General features: G+C 52.4%; 6 protein-coding genes across 6 annotated transcripts; all 6 read left to right on the top strand.

Moving 5' to 3' along the window:
- The first annotated feature begins 1,925 nt into the window (after positions 1-1,925).
- Positions 1,926-3,315, top strand: LOC125693167 (heat shock transcription factor, X-linked-like). The gene is made up of 2 exons (XM_048944713.1): positions 1,926-2,516; positions 2,950-3,315. The coding sequence occupies exons 1-2, from the start codon at positions 2,004-2,006 to the stop codon at positions 3,313-3,315; spliced, it is 879 nt and encodes a 292-aa protein (XP_048800670.1). The 5' UTR covers positions 1,926-2,003.
- A 2,597-nt stretch (positions 3,316-5,912) lies between these two features.
- LOC125693168 (heat shock transcription factor, X-linked-like) lies at positions 5,913-7,246 on the top strand. Its single transcript, XM_048944714.1, has 2 exons — positions 5,913-6,435; positions 6,869-7,246. The coding sequence occupies exons 1-2, from the start codon at positions 5,923-5,925 to the stop codon at positions 7,244-7,246; spliced, it is 891 nt and encodes a 296-aa protein (XP_048800671.1). The 5' UTR covers positions 5,913-5,922.
- Positions 7,247-9,840: 2,594 nt separating this feature from the next.
- On the top strand, positions 9,841-11,164 carry LOC125693169 (heat shock transcription factor, X-linked-like). Its single transcript, XM_048944715.1, has 2 exons — positions 9,841-10,353; positions 10,787-11,164. The coding sequence occupies exons 1-2, from the start codon at positions 9,841-9,843 to the stop codon at positions 11,162-11,164; spliced, it is 891 nt and encodes a 296-aa protein (XP_048800672.1).
- A 2,709-nt stretch (positions 11,165-13,873) lies between these two features.
- On the top strand, positions 13,874-15,207 carry LOC125693170 (heat shock transcription factor, X-linked-like). The gene is made up of 2 exons (XM_048944717.1): positions 13,874-14,396; positions 14,830-15,207. The coding sequence occupies exons 1-2, from the start codon at positions 13,884-13,886 to the stop codon at positions 15,205-15,207; spliced, it is 891 nt and encodes a 296-aa protein (XP_048800674.1). The 5' UTR covers positions 13,874-13,883.
- Positions 15,208-17,968: 2,761 nt separating this feature from the next.
- On the top strand, positions 17,969-19,292 carry LOC125693171 (heat shock transcription factor, X-linked-like). The gene is made up of 2 exons (XM_048944718.1): positions 17,969-18,481; positions 18,915-19,292. The coding sequence occupies exons 1-2, from the start codon at positions 17,969-17,971 to the stop codon at positions 19,290-19,292; spliced, it is 891 nt and encodes a 296-aa protein (XP_048800675.1).
- Positions 19,293-21,846: 2,554 nt separating this feature from the next.
- On the top strand, positions 21,847-23,170 carry LOC125693172 (heat shock transcription factor, X-linked-like). Its single transcript, XM_048944719.1, has 2 exons — positions 21,847-22,359; positions 22,793-23,170. The coding sequence occupies exons 1-2, from the start codon at positions 21,847-21,849 to the stop codon at positions 23,168-23,170; spliced, it is 891 nt and encodes a 296-aa protein (XP_048800676.1).
- Positions 23,171-24,190: the final 1,020 nt, after the last annotated feature.

The raw sequence follows: 24,190 nt of genomic DNA on the forward strand, positions 1-24,190 counted from the left end.
CACATGAGAGCTGGCAGCAGAGGGCCAATGTGCAGAAAGGCATGTGATATTTCCTTAACTAACGTGTATCTGGCATTGCTGCCCAGAAAGTCCAAGGTGAGGTGGATGACAGCTGGTGACACATGGCCACCTACGCTTCTCAGAAGGCGACATTACTCTGCGGCTGTCAAATGAGAAAATGAAAGCAAGGGTTCTTGTTACAATGAATCTCTACAGAAAAAGGGATTGGTTCACCTGCAGAGCCGGTGATGAAGTGCACGTTGTGTGCATTGGACTCACTTCCAATTGTGTCAGAGAAAGTGGAGCTGCAAAGGGCTGGTATTTGTCTGTGCTAACAGGAGGCTCACGTGCAGAACGTGCTGGAGTGCAATCATTTGTGCTATAGCAAATGCCTGCCTTCCTGGGACAAGGAGTTGGAGCGCAGCGCAGCTTAGTCTGTTTGTCACAGAATGCGTGTGAGGAGGTTGTGTTGAAGTCTGCCACTGTATCCATTGCTTACAGAGGAAGGACTCAAACACTTGCGGAGGAGCTTTAAAGAGATACTCTGTCTTCAGTAGAGGAAAAAAGAGGTGTGAAGTAGGTGATCAGGCGCTGGTGGACTTGGAGCTTGAAAAGAATGGAAACGCTTTCATCAAGACATCAGGAGAAGCTGGCAAATGTTACCAAGTATTTCCCAAACTCTCAAAAGTGTTTTCTCTTTGCAGAGTGGGGGGAGGGGGGACGGTCGTGTAACCTGGGAGCTCTGCAAAGGGAACAAAAGATTGCCGCTCAGAAAACGCCCTCTCCTGTTGCCTGTGCTGCTGGTTTGATGGGGAAAAGCAGGCTCGTGCATTCCCTATTGCATTGATACATATTCCACTGCCAAGGGGTGCAGAGAAATACAGCACTTACAAGCTAGATATCCATGTCATTTATTGCTTGCTGTGCTTCCACGTGAGGGAACCTTTGACTCTCTACCTCTTTGAAGGGTTTATCACTCAATCAGTGCCTAGATATGAGAATTCCTCAGAGGAGCTCTGCTTTCCTCTGATGATCTTTCTGTTGGCCACCTGCTCTTCATGATGTGCTATTGTAAAAATTGGGCAATTTAGAGGGAGGGGAAGGATCTTGGATTATGGGACGGTTGGAGAAATCAAAGAGAAGTGTGTTCACCATGTGCTAATCACCATCTTGGCTTGCTCTGAACCACGGAGTGACCAGTACAAGACAAGACTGTGGTGTCTAAGCATGATTCCTTTTGAATTTTCCCTAAGAGGGGAACACAGGACAGGAGAAGTACGAATGAATCTCTACAGAATAAGGGATCGGAGGAATTCCTTCGTCTTTATCTTATGTAAGCCATATTTCTCACATTTGCTTCCTAGAGTCAGACACAGAAAACACCTGTTAGGCCATATATTGATATCTCTATGGCTGTATATGCATGTATGTCTGCCTACGTATTTATATAATACATATATATATAAAGCCAGTGAGGGCATTATTAAAGGAATACTCCTCGGGGAGGAAAATACAGGTATCTTTTTGTGTGTTGGTTTGGGGAGCATAAATATCTGGGATCCTATTTCCTTCATTAACGTGAATCTGGCTGCCTCATTTTGCCAGCAAACGTTCTCTGCTCTGTGATGCAACTGTGATGCTGTGGAACGTCTCCATGGAGACGTTTGTGAAGGCCCCCCTGCCCGCAGCACGGGTGCCATTGTGCTTCCTGCTGCTGGTGGGAGGACAAGCCTTGTTGGCTGTGCGCTTCCTGCTGCTGGTGGGAGACAAGCCTTGTTGGCTGTGCGCTTCCTGCTGCTGGTGGGAGACAAGCCTTGTTGGCTGTGCGCTTCCTGCTGCTGGTGGGAGGACAAGCCTTGTTGGCTGTGCGCTTCCTGCTGCTGGTGGGAGGACAAGCCTTGTTGGCTGTGCGCTTCCTGCTGCTGGTGGGAGGACAAGCCTTGTTGGCTGCGCGAGCGGTTGTGGACAGGAATTTCTGCCCAGGTGACAAATTCCGACTTGCAATGGAGACACCTTCCTCTGAAACATCGGGTGTCTCTGTTCCAAGCACCGAGTCGGCAGTCTCGGCATCTGCTGCCCGCCGACTCGGTGCTAAAAGAGCAGCTGCGCATGCTGCCCTTGGACCTCTCCAAGAGGAGAAGGCTTCCCCATTTTCTCCCGGGGAAGTCAGTGCCAAAAGACGATGCCGCGGTCTGTCTGAGCAATGCTGCGGCTATGACAGTGACATGACATCGTGCTCCTTCCTCAACACCCTCTGGAAAGTTGTTGAAAGTGTTGGCTTCCAGTCCATTCGGTGGGGCGATGAGGGAGACTTCATTGTGATTGAGGAGGCGTTCTTCAGAGCGGAAGTACTGGCCAGAGGAGGAACTCTCCAAGTCTTTGATGTTGGCAACATGAAAGATTTTGTCCGTCGCCTTCATCAGCATGGCTTCTACATCACGGACGCGGATTTGCCAACGTCTGCCCCATGTGCTCAGTTCCTAGCACAGGGAGCATCAATTTCCACTCCGAGCCAGGTACGTAGTCCCTCTAGCTGTGAGATGGCTCTCAGCACAGCGGCATTGGTGGCCAGTCGGTGCAAAGTGAGGTGGCTGACAGCTGGTGACACTTGGGTACTTGTGCTTCTGAGAACATTTACTCCATTACTCTGCGGCTGGCAAATGAGAGAAATGCAAGCAGGGGTGGTTGTTACAAGGGCTGCTCTGCACGTAGTGCCTCCTCGTTTATGTTGGCCCACGAGAGGTGGCAGCACAGGGGCAGTGTGACAGAATGGCATGGGACGTGGCTGTGCGTATGAAACGAAGGTGTGCAACTGAATTCTTTTGTGTGGAAACGGCCCCCGAGAGTCCGCTCCGACGGTCTCTTGAGATTCCAATTCCTATGTCTTGTATCTTTGTTTTCCCAGTCTTGAAATGGTGGTGACTAACTCTTCCTCTTTGCATTTTGCAGTTACTCTGCTACTATCATCCCTATTTCCAGAGAGATCGTCTCCAGTGCCAAAGAAGATTCAAGCGGAGTCTTGGAGCTAGGAGGAGACCAGCTTCCTCCTTGCAGGCCTTCCAGTGGGGTTGGCAGGAGGGCCAGCAGAGCAGAAGCCTGCAGCCAGAGATGCAGTCAGGCGCTGCTGCACGGGCGGGCAGTGAGCTCCCTGTCGGCAGCTGCAATGCTGCTCCTGCTGCTGCTGCTGCTGCTGCACATCACAGCAGACGTCCAGCACCAAGCGGTCCTTTTCCACCGGGGCTGAGACCCGATAGCGGAGCTGGGGGTGATGGAGTTGGACGCCGCTACAACTTGCGCCCCAGGAAGCGCTGCTGATGGCAGCAGTAGTGTAGGAGATAGTGTAGAGTTGTAGTTTAGAAAATAAACGTTTAAAATGCTTCTCCCTTGTCCTGTCCTGTTCCTTCGGTCTGACTGAAGGCTACTCTTCCTACGCCCAAGAGGGGGGGGGTGCCTTCAGGGAGCCTTCCATGAGTTTCCCCCATCCCCGCCCCATGGGTTTTGGCAAAGGTGCCAAACGCGAAGCAGGCACTGTGCGAAGCAAGCCTGATGCACGGAGTGATGGGAGCCCGGGGCGTGCAGGTGTGCAGCTGGAGCTGCGCAAAGTGCCTGGTCCCTCTGCCTGCCTGTCCTCTGGGGGTGGGTGGGGGGGTGGTTGGGGGGGTGGGTGCCCCGGTGGCCCAGGGACAGGAGGTGTGCCGTCCTCGCTGTGCACTTCCTTCTGGCCCGCGTGTACTTTGAGGAAGTATGGCAGCTTCAAGCGGTTCAGTTTCTAGGATGGCTTCTAGGATGTGGCTCCTGGGCCAATCAGCAGGCTCCTTGGGTTACGCTTGAGGTAGCCCTTATCTTTCCCATTCTTCGTGCTCAACTACTTCTGCCCTTTTAGGAATAAAGCCAATTAGCCCTTTATTCACTGGTGTAACTGGTATGTGCCCCAGTACCAAAGTAAGAGTGGATGCAGGCTCCTTTGATGACCCCCTCTAGCTGGAGAGAACCCACCTCATCAGAGGGAATGCTTTAGACAGCATACATGGCCTTGTGTTACATCGCTGCTACTTGTGGCTTGGTTCACCTGCAGAGCCGGTGATGAAGTGCACGTTGTGTGCATTGGACTCACTTCCAATTGTGACAGAGAAAGCGGAGCTGCAAAGGGCTGGTATTTGTCTGTGCTAACAGGAGGCTCACGTGCAGAACGTGCTGGAGTGCAATCATTTGTGCTATAGCAAATGCCTGCCTTCCTGGGACAAGGAGTTGGAGCGCAGCGCAGCTTAGTCTGTTTGTCACAGAATGCGTGTGAGGAGGTTGTGTTGAAGTCTGCCACTGTATCCATTGCTTACAGAGGAAGGACTCAAACACTTGCGGAGGAGCTTTAAAGAGATACTCTGTCTTCAGTAGAGGAAAAAAGAGGTGTGAAGTAGGTGATCAGGCGCTGGTGGACTTGGAGCTTGAAAAGAATGGAAACGCTTTCATCAAGACATCAGGAGAAGCTGGCAAATGTTACCAAGTATTTCCCAAACTCTCAAAAGTGTTTTCTCTTTGCAGAGTGGGGGGAGGGGGGACGGTCGTGTAACCTGGGAGCTCTGCAAAGGGAACAAAAGATTGCCGCTCAGAAAACGCCCTCTCCTGTTGCCTGTGCTGCTGGTTTGATGGGGAAAAGCAGGCTCGGGCATTCCCTATTACATTGATACATATTCCACTGCCAAGGGGTGCAGAGAAATACAGCACTTACAAGCTAGATATCCATGTCATTTATTGCTTGCTGTGCTTCCACGTGAGGGAACCTTTGACTCTCTACCTCTTTGAAGGGTTTATCACTCAATCAGTGCCTAGATATGAGAATCCCTCAGAGGAGCTCTGCTTTCCTCTGATGATCTTTCTGTTGGCCACCTGCTCTTCATGATGTGCTATTGTAAAAATTGGGCAATTTAGAGGGAGGGGAAGGATCTTGGATTATGGGACGGTTGGAGAAATCAAAGAGAAGTGTGTTCACCATGTGCTAATCACCATCTTGGCTTGCTCTGAACCACGGAGTGACCAGTACAAGACAAGACTGTGGTGTCTAAGCATGATTCCTTTTGAATTTTCCCTAAGAGGGGAACACAGGACAGGAGAAGTACGAATGAATCTCTACAGAATAAGGGATCGGAGGAATTCCTTCGTCTTTATCTTATGTAAGCCATATTTCTCACATTTGCTTCCTAGAGTCAGACACAGAAAACACCTGTTAGGCCATATATTGATATCTCTATGGCTGTATATGCATGTATGTCTGCCTACGTATTTATATAATACATATATATATAAAGCCAGTGAGGGCATTATTAAAGGAATACTCCTCGGGGAGGAAAATACAGGTATCTTTTTGTGTGTTGGTTTGGGGAGCATAAATATCTGGGATCCTATTTCCTTCATTAACGTGAATCTGGCTGCCTCATTTTGCCAGCAAACGTTCTCTGCTCTGTGATGCAACTGTGATGCTGTGGAACGTCTCCATGGAGACGTTTGTGAAGGCCCCCCTGCCCGCAGCACGGGTGCCATTGTGCTTCCTGCTGCTGGTGGGAGGACAAGCCTTGTTGGCTGTGCGCTTCCTGCTGCTGGTGGGAGACAAGCCTTGTTGGCTGTGCGCTTCCTGCTGCTGGTGGGAGGACAAGCCTTGTTGGCTGTGCGCTTCCTGCTGCTGGTGGGAGGACAAGCCTTGTTGGCTGTGCGCTTCCTGCTGCTGGTGGGAGACAATCCTTGTTGGCTGTGCGCTTCCTGCTGCTGGTGGGAGGACAAGCCTGGTTGGCTGTGCGCTTCCTGCTGCTGGTGGGAGGACAAGCCTTGTTGGCTGTGCGCTTCCTGCTGCTGGTGGGAGGACAAGCCTTGTTGGCTGCGCGAGCGGTTGTGGACAGGAATTTCTGCCCAGGTGACAAATTCCGACTTGCAATGGAGACACCTTCCTCTGAAACATCGGGTGTCTCTGTTCCAAGCACCGAGTCGGCAGTCTCGGCATCTGCTGCCCGCCGACTCGGTGCTAAAAGAGCAGCTGCGCATGCTGCCCTTGGACCTCTCCAAGAGGAGAAGGCTTCCCCATTTTCTCCCGGGGAAGTCAGTGCCAAAAGACGATGCCGCGGTCTGTCTGAGCAATGCTGCGGCTATGACAGTGACATGACATCGTGCTCCTTCCTCAACACCCTCTGGAAAGTTGTTGAAAGTGTTGGCTTCCAGTCCATTCGGTGGGGCGATGAGGGAGACTTCATTGTGATTGAGGAGGCGTTCTTCAGAGCGGAAGTACTGGCCAGAGGAGGAACTCTCCAAGTCTTTGATGTTGGCAACATGAAAGATTTTGTCCGTCGCCTTCATCAGCATGGCTTCTACATCACGGACGCGGATTTGCCAACGTCTGCCCCATGTGCTCAGTTCCTAGCACAGGGAGCATCAATTTCCACTCCGAGCCAGGTACGTAGTCCCTCTAGCTGTGAGATGGCTCTCGGCACAGCGGCATTGGTGGCCAGTCAGTGCAAAGTGAGGTGGCTGACAGCTGGTGACACTTGGGTACTTGTGCTTCTGAGAACATTTACTCCATTACTCTGCGGCTGGCAAATGAGAGAAATGCAAGCAGGGGTGGTTGTTACAAGGGCTGCTCTGCACGTAGTGCCTCCTCGTTTATGTTGGCCCACGAGAGGTGGCAGCACAGGGGCAGTGTGACAGAATGGCATGGGACGTGGCTGTGCGTATGAAACGAAGGTGTGCAACTGAATTCTTTTGTGTGGAAACGGCCCCCGAGAGTCCGCTCCGACGGTCTCTTGAGATTCCAATTCCTATGTCTTGTATCTTTGTTTTCCCAGTCTTGAAATGGTGGTGACTAACTCTTCCTCTTTGCATTTTGCAGTTACTCTGCTACTATCATCCCTATTTCCAGAGAGATCGTCTCCAGTGCCAAAGAAGATTCAAGCGGAGTCTTGGAGCTAGGAGGAGACCAGCTTCCTCCTTGCAGGCCTTCCAGTGGGGTTGGCAGGAGGGCCAGCAGAGCAGAAGCCTGCAGCCAGAGATGCAGTCAGGCGCTGCTGCACGGGCGGGCAGTGAGCTCCCTGTCGGCAGCTGCAATGCTGCTCCTGCTGCTGCTGCTGCTGCTGCACATCACAGCAGACGTCCAGCACCAAGCGGTCCTTTTCCACCGGGGCTGAGACCCGATAGCGGAGCTGGGGGTGATGGAGTTGGACGCCGCTACAACTTGCGCCCCAGGAAGCGCTGCCGATGGCAGCAGTAGTGTAGGAGATAGTGTAGAGTTGTAGTTTAGAAAATAAACGTTTAAAATGCTTCTCCCTTGTCCTGTCCTGTTCCTTCGGTCTGACTGAAGGCTACTCTTCCTACGCCCAAGAGGGGGGGGGTGCCTTCAGGGAGCCTTCCATGAGTTTCCCCCATCCCCGCCCCGTGGGTTTTGGCAAAGGTGCCAAACGCGAAGCAGGCACTGTGCGAAGCAAGCCTGATGCACGGAGTGATGGGAGCCCGGGGCGTGCAGGTGTGCAGCTGGAGCTGCGCAAAGTGCCTGGTCCCTCTGCCTGCCTGTCCTCTGGGGGTGGGTGGGGGGGTGGTTGGGGGGGTGGGTGCCCCGGTGGCCCAGGGACAGGAGGTGTGCCGTCCTCGCTGTGCACTTCCTTCTGGCCCGCGTGTACTTTGAGGAAGTATGGCAGCTTCAAGCGGTTCAGTTTCTAGGATGGCTTCTAGGATGTGGCTCCTGGGCCAATCAGCAGGCTCCTTGGGTTACGCTTGAGGTAGCCCTTATCTTTCCCATTCTTCGTGCTCAACTACTTCTGCCCTTTTAGGAATAAAGCCAATTAGCCCTTTATTCACTGGTGTAACTGGTATGTGCCCCAGTACCAAAGTAAGAGTGGATGCAGGCTCCTTTGATGACCCCCTCTAGCTGGAGAGAACCCACCTCATCAGAGGGAATGCTTTAGACAGCATACATGGCCTTGTGTTACATCGCTGCTACTTGTGGCTTGGTTCACCTGCAGAGCCGGTGATGAAGTGCACGTTGTGTGCATTGGACTCACTTCCAATTGTGACAGAGAAAGCGGAGCTGCAAAGGGCTGGTATTTGTCTGTGCTAACAGGAGGCTCACGTGCAGAACGTGCTGGAGTGCAATCATTTGTGCTATAGCAAATGCCTGCCTTCCTGGGACAAGGAGTTGGAGCGCAGCGCAGCTTAGTCTGTTTGTCACAGAATGCGTGTGAGGAGGTTGTGTTGAAGTCTGCCACTGTATCCATTGCTTACAGAGGAAGGACTCAAACACTTGCGGAGGAGCTTTAAAAAGATACTCTGTCTTCAGTAGAGGAAAAAAGAGGTGTGCAGTAGGTGATCAGGCGCTGGTGGACTTGGAGCTTGAAAAGAATGGAAACGCTTTCATCAAGACATCAGGAGAAGCTGGCAAATGTTACCAAGTATTTCCCAAACTCTCAAAAGTGTTTTCTCTTTGCAGAGTGGGGGGAGGGGGGACGGTCGTGTAACCTGGGAGCTCTGCAAAGGGAACAAAAGATTGCCGCTCAGAAAACGCCCTCTCCTGTTGCCTGTGCTGCTGGTTTGATGGGGAAAAGCAGGCTCGGGCATTCCCTATTGCATTGATACATATTCCACTGCCAAGGGGTGCAGAGAAATACAGCACTTACAAGCTAGATATCCATGTCATTTATTGCTTGCTGTGCTTCCACGTGAGGGAACCTTTGACTCTCTACCTCTTTGAAGGGTTTATCACTCAATCAGTGCCTAGATATGAGAATTCCTCAGAGGAGCTCTGCTTTCCTCTGATGATCTTTCTGTTGGCCACCTGCTCTTCATGATGTGCTATTGTAAAAATTGGGCAATTTAGAGGGAGGGGAAGGATCTTGGATTACAGGACGGTTGGAGAAATCAAAGAGAAGTGTGTTCACCATGTGCTAATCACCATCTTGGCTTGCTCTGAACCACGGAGTGACCAGTACAAGACAAGACTGTGGTGTCTAAGCATGATTCCTTTTGAATTTTCCCTAAGAGGGGAACACAGGACAGGAGAAGTACGAATGAATCTCTACAGAATAAGGGATCGGAGGAATTCCTTCGTCTTTATCTTATGTAAGCCATATTTCTCACATTTGCTTCCCAGAGTCAGACACAGAAAACACCTGTTAGGCCATATATTGATATCTCTATGGCTGTATATGCATGCATGTCTGCCTACGTATTTATATAATACATATATATATAAAGCCAGTGAGGGCATTATTAAAGGAATACTCCTCGGGGAGGAAAATACAGGTATCTTTTTGTGTGTTGGTTTGGGGAGCATAAATATCTGGGATCCTATTTCCTTCATTAACGTGAATCTGGCTGCCTCATTTTGCCAGCAAACGTTCTCTGCTCTGTGATGCAACTGTGATGCTGTGGAACGTCTCCATGGAGACGTTTGTGAAGGCCCCACTGCCCGCAGCACGGGTGCCATTGCGCTTCCTGCTGCTGGTGGGAGGACAAGCCTTGTTGGCTGTGCGCTTCCTGCTGCTGGTGGGAGACAAGCCTTGTTGGCTGTGCGCTTCCTGCTGCTGGTGGGAGGACAAGCCTTGTTGGCTGTGCGCTTCCTGCTGCTGGTGGGAGACAAGCCTTGTTGGCTGTGCGCTTCCTGCTGCTGGTGGGAGACAAGCCTTGTTGGCTGTGCGCTTCCTGCTGCTGGTGGGAGGACAAGCCTGGTTGGCTGTGCGCTTCCTGCTGCTGGTGGGAGGACAAGCCTTGTTGGCTGTGCGCTTCCTGCTGCTGGTGGGAGGACAAGCCTTGTTGGCTGCGCGAGCAGTTGTGGACAGGAATTTCTGCCCAGGTGACAAATTCCGACTTGCAATGGAGACACCTTCCTCTGAAACATCGGGTGTCTCTGTTCCAAGCACCGAGTCGGCAGTCTCGGCATCTGCTGCCCGCCGACTCGGTGCTAAAAGAGCAGCTGCGCATGCTGCCCTTGGACCTCTCCAAGAGGAGAAGGCTTCCCCATTTTCTCCCGGGGAAGTCAGTGCCAAAAGACGATGCCGCGGTCTGTCTGAGCAATGCTGCGGCTATGACAGTGACATGACATCGTGCTCCTTCCTCAACACCCTCTGGAAAGTTGTTGAAAGTGTTGGCTTCCAGTCCATTCGGTGGGGCGATGAGGGAGACTTCATTGTGATTGAGGAGGCGTTCTTCAGAGCGGAAGTACTGGCCAGAGGAGGAACTCTCCAAGTCTTTGATGTTGGCAACATGAAAGATTTTGTCCGTCGCCTTCATCAGCATGGCTTCTACATCACGGATGCGGATTTGCCAACGTCTGCCCCATGTGCTCAGTTCCTAGCACAGGGAGCATCAATTTCCACTCCGAGCCAGGTACGTAGTCCCTCTAGCTGTGAGATGGCTCTCGGCACAGCGGCATTGGTGGCCAGTCAGTGCAAAGTGAGGTGGCTGACAGCTGGTGACACTTGGGTACTTGTGCTTCTGAGAACATTTACTCCATTACTCTGCGGCTGGCAAATGAGAGAAATGCAAGCAGGGGTGGTTGTTACAAGGGCTGCTCTGCACGTAGTGCCTCCTCGTTTATGTTGGCCCACGAGAGGTGGCAGCACAGGGGCAGTGTGACAGAATGGCATGGGACGTGGCTGTGCGTATGAAACGAAGGTGTGCAACTGAATTCTTTTGTGTGGAAACGGCCCCCGAGAGTCCGCTCCGACGGTCTCTTGAGATTCCAATTCCTATGTCTTGTATCTTTGTTTTCCCAGTCTTGAAATGGTGGTGACTAACTCTTCCTCTTTGCATTTTGCAGTTACTCTGCTACTATCATCCCTATTTCCAGAGAGATCGTCTCCAGTGCCAAAGAAGATTCAAGCGGAGTCTTGGAGCTAGGAGGAGACCAGCTTCCTCCTTGCAGGCCTTCCAGTGGGGTTGGCAGGAGGGCCAGCAGAGCAGAAGCCTGCAGCCAGAGATGCAGTCAGGCGCTGCTGCACGGGCGGGCAGTGAGCTCCCTGTCGGCAGCTGCAATGCTGCTCCTGCTGCTGCTGCTGCTGCTGCACATCACAGCAGACGTCCAGCACCAAGCGGTCCTTTTCCACCGGGGCTGAGACCCGATAGCGGAGCTGGGGGTGATGGAGTTGGACGCCGCTACAACTTGCGCCCCAGGAAGCGCTGCCGATGGCAGCAGTAGTGTAGGAGATAGTGTAGAGTTGTAGTTTAGAAAATAAACGTTTAAAATGCTTCTCCCTTGTCCTGTCCTGTTCCTTCGGTCTGACTGAAGGCTACTCTTCCTACGCCCAAGAGGGGGGGGGTGCCTTCAGGGAGCCTTCCATGAGTTTCCCCCATCCCCGCCCCATGGGTTTTGGCAAAGGTGCCAAACGCGAAGCAGGCACTGTGCGAAGCAAGCCTGATGCACGGAGTGATGGGAGCCCGGGGCGTGCAGGTGTGCAGCTGGAGCTGCGCAAAGTGCCTGGTCCCTCTGCCTGCCTGTCCTCTGGGGGTGGGTGGGGGGGTGGTTGGGGGGGTGGGTGCCCCGGTGGCCCAGGGACAGGAGGTGTGCCGTCCTCGCTGTGCACTTCCTTCTGGCTCGCGTGTACTTTGAGGAAGTATGGCAGCTTCAAGCGGTTCAGTTTCTAGGATGGCTTCTAGGATGTGGCTCCTGGGCCAATCAGCAGGCTCCTTGGGTTACGCTTGAGGTAGCCCTTATCTTTCCCATTCTTCGTGCTCAACTACTTCTGCCCTTTTAGGAATAAAGCCAATTAGCCCTTTATTCACTGGTGTAACTGGTATGTGCCCCAGTACCAAAGTAAGAGTGGATGCAGGCTCCTTTGATGACCCCCTCTAGCTGGAGAGAACCCACCTCATCAGAGGGAATGCTTTAGACAGCATACATGGCCTTGTGTTACATCGCTGCTACTTGTGGCTTGGTTCACCTGCAGAGCCGGTGATGAAGTGCACGTTGTGTGCATTGGACTCACTTCCAATTGTGACAGAGAAAGCGGAGCTGCAAAGGGCTGGTATTTGTCTGTGCTAACAGGAGGCTCACGTGCAGAACGTGCTGGAGTGCAATCATTTGTGCTATAGCAAATGCCTGCCTTCCTGGGACAAGGAGTTGGAGCGCAGCGCAGCTTAGTCTGTTTGTCACAGAATGCGTGTGAGGAGGTTGTGTTGAAGTCTGCCACTGTATCCATTGCTTACAGAGGAAGGACTCAAACACTTGCGGAGGAGCTTTAAAGAGATACTCTGTCTTCAGTAGAGGAAAAAAGAGGTGTGCAGTAGGTGATCAGGCGCTGGTGGACTTGGAGCTTGAAAAGAATGGAAACGCTTTCATCAAGACATCAGGAGAAGCTGGCAAATGTTACCAAGTATTTCCCAAACTCTCAAAAGTGTTTTCTCTTTGCAGAGTGGGGGGAGGGGGGACGGTCGTGTAACCTGGGAGCTCTGCAAAGGGAACAAAAGATTGCCGCTCAGAAAACGCCCTCTCCTGTTGCCTGTGCTGCTGGTTTGATGGGGAAAAGCAGGCTCGGGCATTCCCTATTGCATTGATACATATTCCACTGCCAAGGGGTGCAGAGAAATACAGCACTTACAAGCTAGATATCCATGTCATTTATTGCTTGCTGTGCTTCCACGTGAGGGAGCCTTTGACTCTCTACCTCTTTGAAGGGTTTATCACTCAATCAGTGCCTAGATATGAGAATTCCTCAGAGGAGCTCTGCTTTCCTCTGATGATCTTTCTGTTGGCCACCTGCTCTTCATGATGTGCTATTGTAAAAATTGGGCAATTTAGAGGGAGGGGAAGGATCTTGGATTATGGGACGGTTGGAGAAATCAAAGAGAAGTGTGTTCACCATGTGCTAATCACCATCTTGGCTTGCTCTGAACCACGGAGTGACCAGTACAAGACAAGACTGTGGTGTCTAAGCATGATTCCTTTTGAATTTTCCCTAAGAGGGGAACACAGGACAGGAGAAGTACGAATGAATCTCTACAGAATAAGGGATCGGAGGAATTCCTTCGTCTTTATCTTATGTAAGCCATATTTCTCACATTTGCTTCCTAGAGTCAGACACAGAAAACACCTGCTAGGCCATATATTGATATCTCTATGGCTGTATATGCATGTATGTCTGCCTACGTATTTATATAATACATATATATATAAAGCCAGTGAGGGCATTATTAAAGGAATACTCCTCGGGGAGGAAAATACAGGTATCTTTTTGTGTGTTGGTTTGGGGAGCATAAATATCTGGGATCCTATTTCCTTCATTAACGTGAATCTGGCTGCCTCATTTTGCCAGCAAACGTTCTCTGCTCTGTGATGCAACTGTGATGCTGTGGAACGTCTCCATGGAGACGTTTGTGAAGGCCCCACTGCCCGCAGCACGGGTGCCATTGCGCTTCCTGCTGCTGGTGGGAGGACAAGCCTTGTTGGCTGTGCGCTTCCTGCTGCTGGTGGGAGACAAGCCTTGTTGGCTGTGCGCTTCCTGCTGCTGGTGGGAGACAAGCCTTGTTGGCTGTGCGCTTCCTGCTGCTGGTGGGAGACAAGCCTTGTTGGCTGTGCGCTTCCTGCTGCTGGTGGGAGGACAAGCCTTGTTGGCTGTGCGCTTCCTGCTGCTGGTGGGAGGACAAGCCTGGTTGGCTGTGCGCTTCCTGCTGCTGGTGGGAGGACAAGCCTGGTTGGCTGTGCGCTTCCTGCTGCTGGTGGGAGACAAGCCTTGTTGGCTGTGTGCTTCCTGCTGCTGGTGGGAGGACAAGCCTTGTTGGCTGTGCGCTTCCTGCTGCTGGTGGGAGGACAAGCCTTGTTGGCTGTGTGCTTCCTGCTGCTGGTGGGAGGACAAGCCTTGTTGGCTGCGCGAGCGGTTGTGGACAGGAATTTCTGCCCAGGTGACAAATTCCGACTTGCAATGGAGACACCTTCCTCTGAAACATCGGGTGTCTCTGTTCCAAGCACCGAGTCGGCAGTCTCGGCATCTGCTGCCCGCCGACTCGGTGCTAAAAGAGCAGCTGCGCATGCTGCCCTTGGACCTCTCCAAGAGGAGAAGGCTTCCCCATTTTCTCCCGGGGAAGTCAGTGCCAAAAGACGATGCCGCGGTCTGTCTGAGCAATGCTGCGGCTATGACAGTGACATGACATCGTGCTCCTTCCTCAACACCCTCTGGAAAGTTGTTGAAAGTGTTGGCTTCCAGTCCATTCGGTGGGGCGATGAGGGAGACTTCATTGTGATTGAGGAGGCGTTCTTCAGAGCGGAAGTACTGGCCAGAGGAGGAACTCTCCAAGTCTTTGATGTTGGCAACATGAAAGATTTTGTCCGTCGCCTTCATCAGCATGGCTTCTACATCACGGACGCGGATTTGCCAACGTCTGCCCCATGTGCTCAGTTCCTAGCACAGGGAGCATCAATTTCCACTCCGAGCCAGGTACGTAGTCCCTCTAGCTGTGAGATGGCTCTCGGCACAGCGGCATTGGTGGCCAGTCAGTGCAAAGTGAGGTGGCTGACAGCTGGTGACACTTGGGTACTTGTGCTTCTGAGAACATTTACTCCATTACTCTGCGGCTGGCAAATGAGAGAAATGCAAGCAGGGGTGGTTGTTACAAGGGCTGCTCTGCACGTAGTGCCTCCTCGTTTATGTTGGCCCACGAGAGGTGGCAGCACAGGGGCAGTGTGACAGAATGGCATGGGACGTGGCTGTGCGTATGAAACGAAGGTGTGCAACTGAATTCTTTTGTGTGGAAACGGCCCCCGAGAGTCCGCTCCGACGGTCTCTTGAGATTCCAATTCCTATGTCTTGTATCTTTGTTTTCCCAGTCTTGAAATGGTGGTGACTAACTCTTCCTCTTTGCATTTTGCAGTTACTCTGCTACTATCATCCCTATTTCCAGAGAGATCGTCTCCAGTGCCAAAGAAGATTCAAGCGGAGTCTTGGAGCTAGGAGGAGACCAGCTTCCTCCTTGCAGGCCTTCCAGTGGGGTTGGCAGGAGGGCCAGCAGAGCAGAAGCCTGCAGCCAGAGATGCAGTCAGGCGCTGCTGCACGGGCGGGCAGTGAGCTCCCTGTCGGCAGCTGCAATGCTGCTCCTGCTGCTGCTGCTGCTGCTGCACATCACAGCAGACGTCCAGCACCAAGCGGTCCTTTTCCACCGGGGCTGAGACCCGATAGCGGAGCTGGGGGTGATGGAGTTGGACGCCGCTACAACTTGCGCCCCAGGAAGCGCTGCCGATGGCAGCAGTAGTGTAGGAGATAGTGTAGAGTTGTAGTTTAGAAAATAAACGTTTAAAATGCTTCTCCCTTGTCCTGTCCTGTTCCTTCGGTCTGACTGAAGGCTACTCTTCCTACGCCCAAGAGGGGGGGGGTGCCTTCAGGGAGCCTTCCATGAGTTTCCCCCATCCCCGCCCCGTGGGTTTTGGCAAAGGTGCCAAACGCGAAGCAGGCACTGTGCGAAGCAAGCCTGATGCACGGAGTGATGGGAGCCCGGGGCGTGCAGGTGTGCAGCTGGAGCTGCGCAAAGTGCCTGGTCCCTCTGCCTGCCTGTCCTCTGGGGGTGGGTGGGGGGGTGGTTGGGGGGGTGGGTGCCCCGGTGGCCCAGGGACAGGAGGTGTGCCGTCCTCGCTGTGCACTTCCTTCTGGCCCGCGTGTACTTTGAGGAAGTATGGCAGCTTCAAGCGGTTCAGTTTCTAGGATGGCTTCTAGGATGTGGCTCCTGGGCCAATCAGCAGGCTCCTTGGGTTACGCTTGAGGTAGCCCTTATCTTTCCCATTCTTCGTGCTCAACTACTTCTGCCCTTTTAGGAATAAAGCCAATTAGCCCTTTATTCACTGGTGTAACTGGTATGTGCCCCAGTACCAAAGTAAGAGTGGATGCAGGCTCCTTTGATGACCCCCTCTAGCTGGAGAGAACCCACCTCATCAGAGGGAATGCTTTAGACAGCATACATGGCCTTGTGTTACATCGCTGCTACTTGTGGCTTGGTTCACCTGCAGAGCCGGTGATGAAGTGCACGTTGTGTGCATTGGACTCACTTCCAATTGTGACAGAGAAAGCGGAGCTGCAAAGGGCTGGTATTTGTCTGTGCTAACAGGAGGCTCACGTGCAGAACGTGCTGGAGTGCAATCATTTGTGCTATAGCAAATGCCTGCCTTCCTGGGACAAGGAGTTGGAGCGCAGCGCAGCTTAGTCTGTTTGTCACAGAATGCGTGTGAGGAGGTTGTGTTGAAGTCTGCCACTGTATCCATTGCTTACAGAGGAAGGACTCAAACACTTGCGGAGGAGCTTTAAAGAGATACTCTGTCTTCAGTAGAGGAAAAAAGAGGTGTGCAGTAGGTGATCAGGCGCTGGTGGACTTGGAGCTTGAAAAGAATGGAAACGCTTTCATCAAGACATCAGGAGAAGCTGGCAAATGTTACCAAGTATTTCCCAAACTCTCAAAAGTGTTTTCTCTTTGCAGAGTGGGGGGAGGGGGGACGGTCGTGTAACCTGGGAGCTCTGCAAAGGGAACAAAAGATTGCCGCTCAGAAAACGCCCTCTCCTGTTGCCTGTGCTGCTGGTTTGATGGGGAAAAGCAGGCTCGGGCATTCCCTATTGCATTGATACATATTCCACTGCCAAGGGGTGCAGAGAAATACAGCACTTACAAGCTAGATATCCATGTCATTTATTGCTTGCTGTGCTTCCACGTGAGGGAACCTTTGACTCTCTACCTCTTTGAAGGGTTTATCACTCAATCAGTGCCTAGATATGAGAATTCCTCAGAGGAGCTCTGCTTTCCTCTGATGATCTTTCTGTTGGCCACCTGCTCTTCATGATGTGCTATTGTAAAAATTGGGCAATTTAGAGGGAGGGGAAGGATCTTGGATTATGGGACGGTTGGAGAAATCAAAGAGAAGTGTGTTCACCATGTGCTAATCACCATCTTGGCTTGCTCTGAACCACGGAGTGACCAGTACAAGACAAGACTGTGGTGTCTAAGCATGATTCCTTTTGAATTTTCCCTAAGAGGGGAACACAGGACAGGAGAAGTACGAATGAATCTCTACAGAATAAGGGATCGGAGGAATTCCTTCGTCTTTATCTTATGTAAGCCATATTTCTCACATTTGCTTCCTAGAGTCAGACACAGAAAACACCTGTTAGGCCATATATTGATATCTCTATGGCTGTATATGCATGTATGTCTGCCTACGTATTTATATAATACATATATATATAAAGCCAGTGAGGGCATTATTAAAGGAATACTCCTCGGGGAGGAAAATACAGGTATCTTTTTGTGTGTTGGTTTGGGGAGCATAAATATCTGGGATCCTATTTCCTTCATTAACGTGAATCTGGCTGCCTCATTTTGCCAGCAAACGTTCTCTGCTCTGTGATGCAACTGTGATGCTGTGGAACGTCTCCATGGAGACGTTTGTGAAGGCCCCACTGCCCGCAGCACGGGTGCCATTGCGCTTCCTGCTGCTGGTGGGAGGACAAGCCTTGTTGGCTGTGCGCTTCCTGCTGCTGGTGGGAGACAAGCCTTGTTGGCTGTGCGCTTCCTGCTGCTGGTGGGAGACAAGCCTTGTTGGCTGTGCGCTTCCTGCTGCTGGTGGGAGACAAGCCTTGTTGGCTGTGCGCTTCCTGCTGCTGGTGGGAGGACAAGCCTTGTTGGCTGTGCGCTTCCTGCTGCTGGTGGGAGGACAAGCCTGGTTGGCTGTGCGCTTCCTGCTGCTGGTGGGAGGACAAGCCTGGTTGGCTGTGTGCTTCCTGCTGCTGGTGGGAGACAAGCCTTGTTGGCTGTGTGCTTCCTGCTGCTGGTGGGAGGACAAGCCTTGTTGGCTGTGCGCTTCCTGCTGCTGGTGGGAGGACAAGCCTTGTTGGCTGTGTGCTTCCTGCTGCTGGTGGGAGGACAAGCCTTGTTGGCTGTGCGCTTCCTGCTGCTGGTTGGAGGACAAGCCTTGTTGGCTGCGCGAGCGGTTGTGGACAGGAATTTCTGCCCAGGTGACAAATTCCGACTTGCAATGGAGACACCTTCCTCTGAAACATCGGGTGTCTCTGTTCCAAGCACCGAGTCGGCAGTCTCGGCATCTGCTGCCCGCCGACTCGGTGCTAAAAGAGCAGCTGCGCATGCTGCCCTTGGACCTCTCCAAGAGGAGAAGGCTTCCCCATTTTCTCCCGGGGAAGTCAGTGCCAAAAGACGATGCCGCGGTCTGTCTGAGCAATGCTGCGGCTATGACAGTGACATGACATCGTGCTCCTTCCTCAACACCCTCTGGAAAGTTGTTGAAAGTGTTGGCTTCCAGTCCATTCGGTGGGGCGATGAGGGAGACTTCATTGTGATTGAGGAGGCGTTCTTCAGAGCGGAAGTACTGGCCAGAGGAGGAACTCTCCAAGTCTTTGATGTTGGCAACATGAAAGATTTTGTCCGTCGCCTTCATCAGCATGGCTTCTACATCACGGACGCGGATTTGCCAACGTCTGCCCCATGTGCTCAGTTCCTAGCACAGGGAGCATCAATTTCCACTCCGAGCCAGGTACGTAGTCCCTCTAGCTGTGAGATGGCTCTCGGCACAGCGGCATTGGTGGCCAGTCAGTGCAAAGTGAGGTGGCTGACAGCTGGTGACACTTGGGTACTTGTGCTTCTGAGAACATTTACTCCATTACTCTGCGGCTGGCAAATGAGAGAAATGCAAGCAGGGGTGGTTGTTACAAGGGCTGCTCTGCACGTAGTGCCTCCTCGTTTATGTTGGCCCACGAGAGGTGGCAGCACAGGGGCAGTGTGACAGAATGGCATGGGACGTGGCTGTGCGTATGAAACGAAGGTGTGCAACTGAATTCTTTTGTGTGGAAACGGCCCCCGAGAGTCCGCTCCGACGGTCTCTTGAGATTCCAATTCCTATGTCTTGTATCTTTGTTTTCCCAGTCTTGAAATGGTGGTGACTAACTCTTCCTCTTTGCATTTTGCAGTTACTCTGCTACTATCATCCCTATTTCCAGAGAGATCGTCTCCAGTGCCAAAGAAGATTCAAGCGGAGTCTTGGAGCTAGGAGGAGACCAGCTTCCTCCTTGCAGGCCTTCCAGTGGGGTTGGCAGGAGGGCCAGCAGAGCAGAAGCCTGCAGCCAGAGATGCAGTCAGGCGCTGCTGCACGGGCGGGCAGTGAGCTCCCTGTCGGCAGCTGCAATGCTGCTCCTGCTGCTGCTGCTGCTGCTGCACATCACAGCAGACGTCCAGCACCAAGCGGTCCTTTTCCACCGGGGCTGAGACCCGATAGCGGAGCTGGGGGTGATGGAGTTGGACGCCGCTACAACTTGCGCCCCAGGAAGCGCTGCCGATGGCAGCAGTAGTGTAGGAGATAGTGTAGAGTTGTAGTTTAGAAAATAAACGTTTAAAATGCTTCTCCCTTGTCCTGTCCTGTTCCTTCGGTCTGACTGAAGGCTACTCTTCCTACGCCCAAGAGGGGGGGGGTGCCTTCAGGGAGCCTTCCATGAGTTTCCCCCATCCCCGCCCCGTGGGTTTTGGCAAAGGTGCCAAACGCGAAGCAGGCACTGTGCGAAGCAAGCCTGATGCACGGAGTGATGGGAGCCCGGGGCGTGCAGGTGTGCAGCTGGAGCTGCGCAAAGTGCCTGGTCCCTCTGCCTGCCTGTCCTCTGGGGGTGGGTGGGGGGGTGGTTGGGGGGGTGGGTGCCCCGGTGGCCCAGGGACAGGAGGTGTGCCGTCCTCGCTGTGCACTTCCTTCTGGCCCGCGTGTACTTTGAGGAAGTATGGCAGCTTCAAGCGGTTCAGTTTCTAGGATGGCTTCTAGGATGTGGCTCCTGGGCCAATCAGCAGGCTCCTTGGGTTACGCTTGAGGTAGCCCTTATCTTTCCCATTCTTCGTGCTCAACTACTTCTGCCCTTTTAGGAATAAAGCCAATTAGCCCTTTATTCACTGGTGTAACTGGTATGTGCCCCAGTACCAAAGTAAGAGTGGATGCAGGCTCCTTTGATGACCCCCTCTAGCTGGAGAGAACCCACCTCATCAGAGGGAATGCTTTAGACAGCATACATGGCCTTGTGTTACATCGCTGCTACTTGTGGCTTGGTTCACCTGCAGAGCCGGTGATGAAGTGCACGTTGTGTGCATTGGACTCACTTCCAATTGTGACAGAGAAAGCGGAGCTGCAAAGGGCTGGTATTTGTCTGTGCTAACAGGAGGCTCACGTGCAGAACGTGCTGGAGTGCAATCATTTGTGCTATAGCAAATGCCTGCCTTCCTGGGACAAGGAGTTGGAGCGCAGCGCAGCTTAGTCTGTTTGTCACAGAATGCGTGTGAGGAGGTTGTGTTGAAGTCTGCCACTGTATCCATTGCTTACAGAGGAAGGACTCAAACACTTGCGGAGGAGCTTTAAAGAGATACTCTGTCTTCAGTAGAGGAAAAAAGAGGTGTGCAGTAGGTGATCAGGCGCTGGTGGACTTGGAGCTTGAAAAGAATGGAAACGCTTTCATCAAGACATCAGGAGAAGCTGGCAAATGTTACCAAGTATTTCCCAAACTCTCAAAAGTGTTTTCTCTTTGCAGAGTGGGGGGAGGGGGGACGGTCGTGTAACCTGGGAGCTCTGCAAAGGGAACAAAAGATTGCCGCTCAGAAAACGCCCTCTCCTGTTGCCTGTGCTGCTGGTTTGATGGGGAAAAGCAGGCTCGGGCATTCCCTATTGCATTGATACATATTCCACTGCCAAGGGGTGCAGAGAAATACAGCACTTACAAGCTAGATATCCATGTCATTTATTGCTTGCTGTGCTTCCACGTGAGGGAACCTTTGACTCTCTACCTCTTTGAAGGGTTTATCACTCAATCAGTGCCTAGATATGAGAATTCCTCAGAGGAGCTCTGCTTTCCTCTGATGATCTTTCTGTTGGCCACCTGCTCTTCATGATGTGCTATTGTAAAAATTGGGCAATTTAGAGGGAGGGGAAGGATCTTGGATTATGGGACGGTTGGAGAAATCAAAGAGAAGTGTGTTCACCATGTGCTAATCACCATCTTGGCTTGCTCTGAACCACGGAGTGACCAGTACAAGACAAGACTGTGGTGTCTAAGCATGATTCCTTTTGAATTTTCCCTAAGAGGGGAACACAGGACAGGAGAAGTACGAATGAATCTCTACAGAATAAGGGATCGGAGGAATTCCTTCGTCTTTATCTTATGTAAGCCATATTTCTCACATTTGCTTCCTAGAGTCAGACACAGAAAACACCTGTTAGGCCATATATTGATATCTCTATGGCTGTATATGCATGTATGTCTGCCTACGTATTTATATAATACATATATATATAAAGCCAGTGAGGGCATTATTAAAGGAATACTCCTCGGGGAGGAAAATACAGGTATCTTTTTGTGTGTTGGTTTGGGGAGCATAAATATCTGGGATCCTATTTCCTTCATTAACGTGAATCTGGCTGCCTCATTTTGCCAGCAAACGTTCTCTGCTCTGTGATGCAACTGTGATGCTGTGGAACGTCTCCATGGAGACGTTTGTGAAGGCCCCCCTGCCCGCAGCACGGGTGCCATTGCGCTTCCTGCTGCTGGTGGGAGGACAAGCCTTGTTGGCTGTGCGCTTCCTGCTGCTGGTGGGAGACAAGCCTTGTTGGCTGTGCGCTTCCTGCTGCTGGTGGGAGGACAAGCCTTGTTGGCTGTGCGCTTCCTGCTGCTGGTGGGAGGACAAGCCTGGTTGGCTGTGCGCTTCCTGCTGCTGGTGGGAGGACAAGCCTTGTTGGCTGTGCGCTTCCTGCTGCTGGTGGGAGGACAAGCCTGGTTGGCTGTGCGCTTCCTGCTGCTGGTGGGAGGACAAGCCTTGTTGGCTGCGCGAGCGGTTGTGGACAGGAATTTCTGCCCAGGTGACAAATTCCGACTTGCAATGGAGACACCTTCCTCTGAAACATCGGGTGTCTCTGTTCCAAGCACCGAGTCGGCAGTCTCGGCATCTGCTGCCCGCCGACTTGGTGCTAAAAGAGCAGCTGCGCATGCTGCCCTTGGACCTCTCCAAGAGGAGAAGGCTTCCCCATTTTCTCCCGGGGAAGTCAGTGCCAAAAGACGATGCCGCGGTCTGTCTGAGCAATGCTGCGGCTATGACAGTGACATGACATCGTGCTCCTTCCTCAACACCCTCTGGAAAGTTGTTGAAAGTGTTGGCTTCCAGTCCATTCGGTGGGGCGATGAGGGAGACTTCATTGTGATTGAGGAGGCGTTCTTCAGAGCGGAAGTACTGGCCAGAGGAGGAACTCTCCAAGTCTTTGATGTTGGCAACATGAAAGATTTTGTCCGTCGCCTTCATCAGCATGGCTTCTACATCACGGACGCGGATTTGCCAACGTCTGCCCCATGTGCTCAGTTCCTAGCACAGGGAGCATCAATTTCCACTCCGAGCCAGGTACGTAGTCCCTCTAGCTGTGAGATGGCTCTCGGCACAGCGGCATTGGTGGCCAGTCAGTGCAAAGTGAGGTGGCTGACAGCTGGTGACACTTGGGTACTTGTGCTTCTGAGAACATTTACTCCATTACTCTGCGGCTGGCAAATGAGAGAAATGCAAGCAGGGGTGGTTGTTACAAGGGCTGCTCTGCACGTAGTGCCTCCTCGTTTATGTTGGCCCACGAGAGGTGGCAGCACAGGGGCAGTGTGACAGAATGGCATGGGACGTGGCTGTGCGTATGAAACGAAGGTGTGCAACTGAATTCTTTTGTGTGGAAACGGCCCCCGAGAGTCCGCTCCGACGGTCTCTTGAGATTCCAATTCCTATGTCTTGTATCTTTGTTTTCCCAGTCTTGAAATGGTGGTGACTAACTCTTCCTCTTTGCATTTTGCAGTTACTCTGCTACTATCATCCCTATTTCCAGAGAGATCGTCTCCAGTGCCAAAGAAGATTCAAGCGGAGTCTTGGAGCTAGGAGGAGACCAGCTTCCTCCTTGCAGGCCTTCCAGTGGGGTTGGCAGGAGGGCCAGCAGAGCAGAAGCCTGCAGCCAGAGATGCAGTCAGGCGCTGCTGCACGGGCGGGCAGTGAGCTCCCTGTCGGCAGCTGCAATGCTGCTCCTGCTGCTGCTGCTGCTGCTGCACATCACAGCAGACGTCCAGCACCAAGCGGTCCTTTTCCACCGGGGCTGAGACCCGATAGCGGAGCTGGGGGTGATGGAGTTGGACGCCGCTACAACTTGCGCCCCAGGAAGCGCTGCCGATGGCAGCAGTAGTGTAGGAGATAGTGTAGAGTTGTAGTTTAGAAAATAAACGTTTAAAATGCTTCTCCCTTGTCCTGTCCTGTTCCTTCGGTCTGACTGAAGGCTACTCTTCCTACGCCCAAGAGGGGGGGGGTGCCTTCAGGGAGCCTTCCATGAGTTTCCCCCATCCCCGCCCCGTGGGTTTTGGCAAAGGTGCCAAACGCGAAGCAGGCACTGTGCGAAGCAAGCCTGATGCACGGAGTGATGGGAGCCCGGGGCGTGCAGGTGTGCAGCTGGAGCTGCGCAAAGTGCCTGGTCCCTCTGCCTGCCTGTCCTCTGGGGGTGGGTGGGGGGGTGGTTGGGGGGGTGGGTGCCCCGGTGGCCCAGGGACAGGAGGTGTGCCGTCCTCGCTGTGCACTTCCTTCTGGCCCGCGTGTACTTTGAGGAAGTATGGCAGCTTCAAGCGGTTCAGTTTCTAGGATGGCTTCTAGGATGTGGCTCCTGGGCCAATCAGCAGGCTCCTTGGGTTACGCTTGAGGTAGCCCTTATCTTTCCCATTCTTTGTGCTCAACTACTTCTGCCCTTTTAGGAATAAAGCCAATTAGCCCTTTATTCACTGGTGTAACTGGTATGTGCCCCTGTACCAAAGTAAGAGTGGATGCAGGCTCCTTTGATGACCCCCTCTAGCCTGGAGAGAACCTTTCCTGCCCCTGCATATTTGTAATTCTGTCATTTTCTGATTCTGTTTATTTTAAAATAAAATGGGGTAAGACCTTATCAGATTCTTCTCCCTGGGTATATAAGGATTCTGAACAGTTAATAAATCAGTTTGAATGCATGACCAGCATTCGTGGTCTAAAGAAAACTTCCCAGAGGCATCATGGTTTTATGATTTTTGGTCATCAGTATTCCTCACCATAACATCATGTCATGCACTGGGTGGTGGTTTTTGATATCTGCAGAATGTTCGTCCAACGGAGAAGAACTACATTTCCCCAGGAGTCTTTGCGGTCAGCAAGGAGTTATAACTCCATGCAAGGTCACCTGATTCTT

This window comes from Lagopus muta, chromosome 5 (genome assembly GCF_023343835.1).
Source record: "Lagopus muta isolate bLagMut1 chromosome 5, bLagMut1 primary, whole genome shotgun sequence".
NCBI lineage: Eukaryota > Metazoa > Chordata > Aves > Galliformes > Phasianidae > Lagopus > Lagopus muta.

What these genes read in the sequence shown, in the direction of transcription:
- LOC125693169 (XM_048944715.1), top strand. Translation starts at nt 9,841, where the DNA reads ATGGAGACACCTTCCTCTGAAACATCGGGTGTCTCTGTTCCAAGCACC. An exon ending in CAATTTCCACTCCGAGCCAG is followed by an intron (nt 10,354 to 10,786) that starts GTACGTAGTCCC and finishes TGCATTTTGCAG; the next exon opens with TTACTCTGCTACTATCATCC.
- LOC125693170 (XM_048944717.1), top strand. Translation starts at nt 13,884, where the DNA reads ATGGAGACACCTTCCTCTGAAACATCGGGTGTCTCTGTTCCAAGCACC. An exon ending in CAATTTCCACTCCGAGCCAG is followed by an intron (nt 14,397 to 14,829) that starts GTACGTAGTCCC and finishes TGCATTTTGCAG; the next exon opens with TTACTCTGCTACTATCATCC.
- LOC125693167 (XM_048944713.1), top strand. Translation starts at nt 2,004, where the DNA reads ATGGAGACACCTTCCTCTGAAACATCGGGTGTCTCTGTTCCAAGCACC. An exon ending in CAATTTCCACTCCGAGCCAG is followed by an intron (nt 2,517 to 2,949) that starts GTACGTAGTCCC and finishes TGCATTTTGCAG; the next exon opens with TTACTCTGCTACTATCATCC.
- LOC125693171 (XM_048944718.1), top strand. Translation starts at nt 17,969, where the DNA reads ATGGAGACACCTTCCTCTGAAACATCGGGTGTCTCTGTTCCAAGCACC. An exon ending in CAATTTCCACTCCGAGCCAG is followed by an intron (nt 18,482 to 18,914) that starts GTACGTAGTCCC and finishes TGCATTTTGCAG; the next exon opens with TTACTCTGCTACTATCATCC.
- LOC125693168 (XM_048944714.1), top strand. Translation starts at nt 5,923, where the DNA reads ATGGAGACACCTTCCTCTGAAACATCGGGTGTCTCTGTTCCAAGCACC. An exon ending in CAATTTCCACTCCGAGCCAG is followed by an intron (nt 6,436 to 6,868) that starts GTACGTAGTCCC and finishes TGCATTTTGCAG; the next exon opens with TTACTCTGCTACTATCATCC.
- LOC125693172 (XM_048944719.1), top strand. Translation starts at nt 21,847, where the DNA reads ATGGAGACACCTTCCTCTGAAACATCGGGTGTCTCTGTTCCAAGCACC. An exon ending in CAATTTCCACTCCGAGCCAG is followed by an intron (nt 22,360 to 22,792) that starts GTACGTAGTCCC and finishes TGCATTTTGCAG; the next exon opens with TTACTCTGCTACTATCATCC.